General features: G+C 40.3%; 1 protein-coding gene across 1 annotated transcript in view; it reads left to right on the plus strand.

The window, feature by feature from the left end:
- The window catches only part of zcchc24 (zinc finger, CCHC domain containing 24), a 135,395-nt gene that overhangs the window by 120,820 nt on the left and 4,575 nt on the right, over nt 1-10,000 (plus strand). The window contains exon 3 of the mRNA XM_061937823.1: nt 8,800-8,964. Coding sequence (XP_061793807.1) covers nt 8,800-8,964 — 165 coding nt within the window. The remainder of the gene's footprint in view (nt 1-8,799; nt 8,965-10,000) is intronic.

The following is a 10,000-nucleotide window of genomic DNA, read 5'->3' on the forward strand; positions in this document are numbered from 1 at the left end:
CCGTAGATATTATGTGATTGGGCTGGCACGCCCCCAATATTGTTGTCGGGGTGGAAATCGGGAGAAATTCGGGAGAATGGTTGCCCCGGGAGATTTTCGGGAGGGGCACTGAAATTCGGGAGTCTCCCGGGAAAATCGGGAGGGTTGGCAAGTATGACTGGGAGATGCAACTGCACTGTACTTCTACCCCAAAGGGAATAAGCGGTAGAAAATGGATGGATGGATAAATTTTACTTTTTGAAACCGATACCGATAATTTCCGATATTACATTTTAAAGCATTTATCGGCCGATAATATCGGCAGTTCGATATTATCGGACATCTCTACGTCGTATCACTGTTTGTTTTTGTTTTTTTACCTCATTTGCTGAAAATAAGGAGTAGCAGGAGGGATCGTGTTGCCAACTTAGCCAATTTGTGCTGTACAGAGAGAGTATTCAGAGCCCACTAGGGTTATACGGTCTACCGGTATATTCGGTATCATCCCTGCAGGACGAGGAACAGCTAAACATGCTTCACTACACACCGTAACTCACCGGCGTCACAATGTAAACAAACGCCATGGGTGGATCTACACCTGACATCCACTGTAATGATACCAAGTACAGGGACGTATCTAGTCCATACTACTATGATTACGTCGATATGTTTTAGCATCACAAATACGGATGATGTTTGATAAGAAATTATCGAGTTCGAGCCCATTATCGAATCCTCTTATCGAACCGAATCGATTCCAGATAGGTTGTTGTGTATGGAAAAAAACACAATATTTGGTTTAACAAAAGCTCACTTTTGTTTTATAAGAAAAAATAGAATAAAATAAATAAATAAATATTGACTGTTACCCACCTAAAAAAATAAAAATAAAATATTGACTGCTGTTACCCAAAGTATATGAAGTGGGATTTTTCAGAAAAACAAATATATACAGTAACACAAAAACAACCTGTCTCTGTGATCACTATAGGTGTATAAATAATAATATAGTGTTAAATAAAATCAGTCCCTTGGGCACAAAACTGAAAATAATACAGCTCTCCAAAAGGTGCACTTCTGCTGCTATTGGAACATACTAACTACACACACTATGACACTAAGAACACCACAGTCATCAATCAACAATTCTTCCCCCCTTACATGAGAGCGAAGCCTGGCAATAATTGCATATTGCCTGTTCTGCCCTCACTGTGTTGAGGTTATACAGCTTGGCAGACAGCTAACAATCCAAAGCAGATTAATCCATTTAGGCTCTTTATTGTTGTTGATCTTGCTTTGTCTTTTCCTATCTTTACTTTTGTCTTGCACTAGACTGTTATTTTTATTCTTTTTAAACTGAAATACACACAATGACAAATGTATAAGCTATGTGATTCAATTAACATACTGAAATTTAATACACAATATGTAAATATTAGCTTCACACAAATATACAGTACTATCATCAATATTAGCTTCACACAAATATACAGTACTATCATCAAACAAATACTTCTGAGTGTTGAAACTATTTCGATGGTGGAAACATACGACTGGCAGCCATTTTAAGTCCTTAAAACATCCATTGAAACAGTGCACAAAAATCGTTTTTCAATAAACATCTTAGTATCAAACTTAACCACTTTTCACCTTAATATTGAGTTACATAAACAAGTTAAACAGTTTACTTACAGACTTATCTTTTCCAAGGCTTGTAAGAGCTAACACAACTTGTCTACTTCTCAATTGTCTCGCCAACCCGGAAGTGCCCAAACTAATGACGCGTAGTATTTTCATATCGCCACAAGGTGTCAGTAAGAGTCTACAATCAAATGGGCATAACATTGCAGTCCCACAGCGCATTTCCTGTACGTGGAAAGGGATTTGTTCCCAGGGATTCGAATAAAGAACCAACTCTTTTTCTTTACTATAATGGCCTCGATAACGGGAACCGGTTCTCAAAAAGGGATTCGAGTCCATGGAATCGGTTCTTTTCTTATCGAACCACCGGGAGAACCGATTTCGAACATCATCCCTAATCACAAAATCTTTTCTTGTTTAAAAAAAATGCATATTATGTTTATAAACTCAGGAAATACGTCCCTGGACACATGAGGACTTTGAATATGACCAATGTATGATCCTGTAACTACTTGGTATCGCATTAATACCCAAATTTGTGGTATCATCCAAAACTAATGTAAAGTATCAAACAACAGAAGAATAAGTGATTATTACATTTTAACAGAAGTGTAGATAGAACATGTTAAAAGAGAAAATAAGCAGATATTAACAGTAAATGAACAAGTATATTAATAATTCATTTTCTACCGCTTGTCCTTTATAATTATGACAAAATAATATAATGGAAAATGACACAATATGTTACTGCATATGTCAGCAGATTAATTAGGAGCCTTTGTTTGCTTACTTACTAATAAAAGACAAGTTGTCTAGTATGTTCACTATTTTATTTAAGGACAAACTTGCAATAATAAACATATGTTTCATGTACCCTAAGATTTGTTGTTAAAATAAAGCTAATAATGCCATTTTTTGTGATCCTCTTTATTTAGTAAAGTATCGAAACACATTTTTGTACCGGGAGAACCCTAGAGCCCACGTAAAAAGGTGACTAGTGTCAAATCCTAAAAACACTCAAAATATTCTGTAATAAAGACTTACTGTTATGTGTTGCCACCTGTCAAAATCTGACATATATATATATATATATATATATATATATATATATATATATATATATATATATATATATATATATATACCGTATTTTTCGGACTATAAGTCGCAGTTTTTTTCATAGTTTGGCCGGGCTCCAGTGCGATATATATATATATATATATATATGTTTTTTTCCTTCTTTATTATGCATTTTCGGCAGGTGCGACTTATACTCCGAAAAATACGGTGTGTATATATATATATATATGTCAGATTTTGACAGGAGAATATTTTGAGTGTTTTTAGGATTTGACACTAGTCACCTTTTTACGTGGGCTCTAGGGTTCTATATATATATATATATATATATATATATATATATATATATATATATATATATATATATATATACCGTATTTTTCGGAGTATAAGTCGCACCTGCCGAAAATCCATAATAAAGAAGGAAAAAAAAATATATATATATATATATATACACGTATATACCGTATTTTTCGGAGTATAAGTCACACCTGCCTAAAATGCATAATAAAGAAAGAAAAAAATAAAATAAAATATATATATATATATATATATATTTTTTTTTTGCGACTTATACTCCGAAAAATACGGTATATATAAATATATATATATATATACCGTATTTTTCGGAGTATAAGTCGCACACAAAAATACGGTATATATATATATATATATATATATATATATATATATATATATATATATATATATATATATATATATATACCGCATTTTTCGGAGTATAAGTCGCACCTGCCGAAAATGCATAATAAAGAAGGAAAAAAAATTATATATATATATATGTTTTATATATATATATACCGTATTTTTCGGAGTATAAGTCGCACCTGCCGAAAATGCATAATAAAGAAGGAAAAAAATATATATATATATACATATACATATATATATTTTTTATATATATATATATATATATATATATATATTTTTTTTTTAATATATATATATATATATATATATACCGTATTTTCCGCACCATAAGGCGCCCTGGGTTAAAAGCCGCGCCTTCAATGAACGGCATATTTCAAAACTTTGTCCACCAATAAGCCGCCCCGTGTTGTAAGCCGCATCTAACTGCGCTAAAGGAATGTCAAAAAAACAGTCAGATAGGTCAGTCAAACTTTAATAATATATTAAAAACCAGCGTTCTAACAACTCTGTTCACTCCCAAAATGTACGCAAATGTGCAATCACAAACATACGTATATCAACATGGACAGAGCTGCGTGAAAAAAGCCACCCGGCCTCTTCGCGTAAACTTAAACTTACCTTAACCACTCGCTCATCTTTTCTTCATCCATCCCTTCGAGTTAGCTTTTATGATGACGCCGGCTGGAAAGGTCTCTTTTGGCAAGGTCTTCCTTTTGAATATCACCATGGGTGGAAGTTTCTGGCCATTAGCATGGCAAGCTAGAACCACAGTGAAGGATGACTTCTCATTCCCTGTGGTGCGAATATTCACCGTACGTGCTCCCGTTGTATCCACAGTGCGGTTCACAGGAATATCAGTTGCTGTGAAATACGGTAGTAATCCGTGTGCGGATGGAGAGATTGCGTCTTTTCATGAACCGGATCCTTGTCGCTTAGTAGGAGCCATTTTGTGGTCTTTACAGATGTAAACAGGAAATGAAACGTACGGTGATATCCGCGCGTTTTTTCTTCTTCTTCCGGGGGCGGGTGGTTGCTTACAGTAGAAGAAGAAGCGCTTCCTGTTCTATGGGGGCGGGTGCTTACCTTGGCGGTTGCTTGCGTAGAAGAAGAAGCGCTTCCTGTTCTACCGGGAAAAAAGATGGCGGCTGTTTACCTAAGTTGCGAGATCGAAACTTTATGAAAATGAATCTTAATATTTATCCATATATAAAGCGCACCGGGTTAAAAGCCGCACTGTCAGCTTTTGAGTAAATTTGTGGTTTTTAGGTGCGGCTAATGGTGCGGAAAATACGGTGTATATATATATATATATATATATATATTTTTTTTTTTCCTTCTTTATTATGCATTTTCGGCAGTGCGACTTATACTCCGAAAAATACGGTGTGTGTATATATATATATACCGTATTTTTTGGAGTATAAGTCGCACCTGCCGAAAATGCATAATAAAGAAGGAAAAAAACATATATATATATATATATATATACATATATATATATATATGTATGTGTGGGGAAAAAAAAAAAAAAATCACAAGACTATTTCATCTCTACAGGCCTGTTTCATGAGGGGGGTACCCTCAATCGTCAGGAGATTCCTGACGATTGAGGGTACCCCCCTCATGAAACAGGCCTGTAGAGATGAAATAGTCTTGTGATTTTTTTTTTCCCCACACATACATATATTGCGCTCTACTACGGTATCGAGCACTATTTTTTGGATAACCTTATTAAGACATATATATATATATATATATATATATATATATATATATATATATATATATATCGCACTGGAGCCCGGCCAAACTACCGTATTTTCCGCACTATTAGCCGCACCTAAAAACCACAAATTTTCTCAAAAGCTGACAGTGCGCCTTTTAACCCGGTGCGCTTTATATATGGATTAATATTAAGATTCATTTTCATAAAGTTTCGATCTCGCAACTTAGGTAAACAGCCGCCATCTTTTTTCCCGGTAGAACAGGAAGCGCTTCTTCTTCTACGCAAGCAACCGCCAAGGTAAGCACCCGCCCCCATAGAACAGGAAGCGCTTCTTCTTCTACTGTAAGCAACCACCCGCCCGCGTAGAAGAAGAAAAAGCGCGCGGATATTACGTACGTTTCATTTCCTTTGTGTGTTTACATCTGTAAAGACCACAAAATGGCTCCTACTAAACGACAGGGATCCGGTTCATGAAAAGACGCAATCTCTCCATCCGCACACGGATTACTATTTCACAGCAACTGATATTCCTGTGAACCGCACTGTGGATACAACGGGAGCACGTACGGTGAATATTCGCACCACAGGGAATGAGAAGTCATCCTTCACTGTGGTTCTAGCTTGCCATGCTAATGGCCAGAAACTTCCACCCATGGTGATATTCAAAAGGAAGACCTTGCCAAAAGAGACCTTTCCAGCCGGCGTCATCATAAAAGCTAACTCGAAGGGATGGATGAAGAAAAGATGAGTGAGTGGTTAAGGTAAGTTTAAGTTTACGCGAAGAGGCCGGGTGGCTTTTTTCACGCAGCTCTGTCCATGTTGATATACGTATGTTTGTGATTGCACATTTGCGTACATTTTGGGAGTGAACAGAGTTGTTAGAACGCTGGTTTTAATATATTATTAAAGTTTGACTGACCTATCTGACTGTTTTTTTGACATTCCTTTAGCGCAGTTAGATGCGGCTTACAACACCGGGCGGCTTATTGGTGGACAAAGTTTTGAAATATGCCGTTCATTGAAGGCGCGGCTTATAACCCAGGGCGCCTTATGGTGCGGAAAATACGGTATGAAAAAAACTGCGACTTATAGTTCGAAAAATACGGTACATATATATATATATATATATATATAAAATGTGAGTGGGAATGGTGGCGACTTGTCCAGGGTATACCCCGCCTTTCACCCGAGTGCAGCTGGGATAGGCTCAAGCCACCTCGGCAATCCTGAGGGACAAGCAGTAGAAAATGGATATTACATGAAAACCTCGGCAATCCTGAGGGACAAGCAGTAGAAAATGGATATTACATGAAAACTATAGAAGACATGGTTGAGTGTTGAGCGTTGGGTTCATTGAGGTTAGCTAATTAGGGACCAAGTCCCTTTGGGACAGAGGACCCTATTGTATTTCTAGCGTTTTATTATTATACCGCCGCCTCTTTGACCCCCTTAACATGCTTCAAAACTCACCAAATTAGACACACACATCAGGACTGGCGAAAATTGCGATCTAATCGAAAAACCAAACCCCAAAACTCAAAATTGTGCTCTAGCGCCCCCTAGGAAGTAAACACAGACAAAACTGCCTGTAACTCCCAGTAGGAATGTCGTAGAGACATGAAACAAAAACCTCTATGCAGGTCTAACTTAAACCTATATTTCATACACTGACAACCCCCAGCAAAAATCCACAGGAAGTTTGCAATTCCCCCTTCAAAACAAAAGTTGCGTAAAAACAGTCACCTTTTTTCAAACATTATCTCCTCTGAGCGGGTTTGTCGTGTCGGCTTCAAATTAGCACAGGAGAGAGATTGAACCCTTCAGATTAAAAGTTGATGAAAGAGTTTTAACTCTGCAGCATCGCGTGGACATCGGGGGCGGTACCTCTGGATTGGCAGACCGGGGTGGTGGTTCCTCTCTTTAAGAAGGGGAACCGGAGGGTGTGTTCCAACTATCGTGGGATCACACTCCTCAGCCTTCCCGGTAAGGTCTATTCAGGTGTACTGGAAAGGAGGCTACGCCGGATAGTCGAACCTCGGATTCAGGAGGAACAGTGTGGTTTTCATCCTGGTCGTGGAACTGTGGACCAGCTCTATACTCTCGGCAGGGTCCTTGAGGGTGCATGGGAGTTTGCCCAACCAGTCTACATGTGCTTTGTGGACTTGGAGAAGGCATTCGACCGTGTCCCTCGGGAAGTCCTGTGGGGAGTGTTCAGAGAGTATGGGGTATCGGACTGTCTGATTTTGGCGGTCCGCTCCCTGTATGATCAGTGTCAGAGCTTGGTCCGCATTGCCGGCAGTAAGTCGGACACGTTTCCAGTGAGGGTTGGACTCCGCCAAGGCTGCCCTTTGTCACCCATTCTATTCATAACTTTTATGGACAGAATTTCTAGGCGCAGTCAAGGCGTTGAGGGGATCCGGTTTGGTGGCTGCAGGATTAGGTCTCTGCTTTTTGCAGATGATGTGGTCCTGATGGCTTCATCTGGCCAGGATCTTCAGCTATCGCTGGATCAGTTCGCAGCCGAGTGTGAAGCGACTGGGATGAGAATCAGCACCTCCAAGTCCGAGTCCATGGTTCTCGCCCGGAAAAGGGTGGAGTGCCATCTCCGGGTTGGGGAGGAGACCCTGCCCCAAGTGGAGGAGTTCAAGTACCTCGGAGTCTTGTTCACGAGTGAGGGAAGAGTGGATCGTGAGATCGACAGGCGGATCGGTGCGGCGTCTTCAGTAATGCGGACGCTGTATCGATCCGTTGTGGTGAAGAAGGAGCTGAGCCGGAAGGCAAAGCTCTCGATTTACCGGTCGATCTACGTTCCCATCCTCACCTATGGTCATGAGCTTTGGGTTATGACCGAAAGGACAAGATCACGGGTACAAGCGGCCGAAATGAGTTTTCTCCGCCGAGTGGCGGGGCTCTCCCTTAGAGATAGGGTGAGAAGCTCTGTCATCCGGGAGGAGCTCAAAGTAAAGCCGCTGCTCCTCCACATCGAGAGGAGCCAGATGAGGTGGTTCGGGCATCTGGTCAGGATGCCACCCGATCGCCTTGTTTAGGGCACGTCCGACCGGTAGGAGGCCACGGGGAAGACCCAGGACACGTTGGGAAGACTATGTCTCCCGGCTGGCCTGGGAACGCCTCGGGATCCCCCGGGAGGAGCTGGAGGAAGTGGCTGGGGAGAGGGAAGTCTGGGCTTCCCTGCTTAGGCTGCTTCCCCCGCGACCCGACCTTGGATAAGCGGAAGAAGATGGATGGAAAGAGTTTTAATTACTGCTCCGGTTTGGATTTTATGAGCCCTCAAAGTCGGTCCAGTCCATCGCTGCTTGCAGCTTTAATTTGACTTGTTTTGGAAAGTCTTGACAAGCCGAATTGTCTTGTTCTATTGGCAGATAATTTTGCTTAGTTCAAATAAAAACACCCCTATTTTTTTCTTGTTTTTAAACACTGACTTTTTGCAGCGCATCCATCCATTTTCTACTGCTTGTCCCTAATTGTTGTACAAATAGTGGCCTAAATACTGTTGTTTCAAGTTCATAAGTAAGTAAACGTGCTCCTCCCAACTACACTGTCCTCAGGCGACAGATTTTTCTATCCCGACTGTTGCTGATGGCGTCACTAATGAGAAGCGTAGGAATGATTTGGTCACGCGGTGGATCAAGTGTGTCACATTAGCGCTGACATGTCCGATTCTTGTCTTTTGTGGCGTGCAGGCTCGTCCTAAAGGGGAAGGCCTGACCCCCTACCAGGGCAAGAAGAGATGCTTTGGCGAGTACAAGTGTCCCAAGTGTAAGAGGAAGTGGATGAGCGGCAACTCCTGGGCCAACATGGGACAAGAATGTATCAAGTGCCACATCAACGTCTACCCACACAAGCAGGTACAACTACCGCCACTTTCACGCCTAAAAACACCACAATACATTACAACAGGGATTTTCAACCACTTGTCTAGTGCAGTGTTTTTCAACCTTTTTTGGTATGTAAAAGGTATGTAGGAAAAGGCACTGAAGCATAGGGATGCTGGCTATGCAAAACAAAAGTAAAACTGAACTGGCTACAAAGTCAACAAAAACAGAATGCTGGACGACGGCAAAAACTTACAGCGTGTGGAGCGGAGACGGCGTCCATACGGCTTTTCACACACACACACACACAAGTGAATGCAAGCATACTTGGTCAACAGCCATACAGGTCACACTGAGGGTGGCCGTATAAACAACTTTGACACTGTTACAAATATGCGCCACACTGTGAACCCACACCAAACAAGAATGACAAACACATTTCGGGAGAACATCCGCAGCGTAACGCAACAGAACAAATACCCAGAATCCCTTGCAGCACTAACTCTTCCAGGACGCTACAATATACACCCCCCGCTATCCCCTTTTTGAGGGGACACACACACACATATACCGTGAGATTTTGATACCGTTACATCCCTTATAACAATCATGTTGCCATGCTTTTTCACTCATTTGCTCCTCATCCGTTTCACCATTATAACTTCAGGAATTTTTTACTGGAGTTTTTTTTAGATTATAACATTTTTAAGATCTTGAGAAGCCATAATCGAAATTAATTAGATACATTTTACAGACCTACGTAGGGATATTTGTGGGCTGCGGTGCCATTTTTTATTTATTTATTTTAATCCCTAGGAATATTTAATACAAAGAAGTAAACATGAACCATTATGGAGAAGGGTTAGGGCCACATCACAAAGATCAATTGTTGAAATATTGAATATATGAACAAGCTATAACAATGATAATTATTGAAAATACATCTACAAAACCCAAAACCAGTGAAGTTGAAACTTTTCCACTTTGCATTAGTCCATTTTAGATGAGCTTGGGCCCAGCAAAGCCAACTGCGTTTCTGGGCGTTGTTGATAAATAGCTTTGGCGTTGC

This window comes from Nerophis lumbriciformis, linkage group LG02, assembly GCF_033978685.3.
Source record: "Nerophis lumbriciformis linkage group LG02, RoL_Nlum_v2.1, whole genome shotgun sequence".
Taxonomy (NCBI): domain Eukaryota; kingdom Metazoa; phylum Chordata; class Actinopteri; order Syngnathiformes; family Syngnathidae; genus Nerophis; species Nerophis lumbriciformis.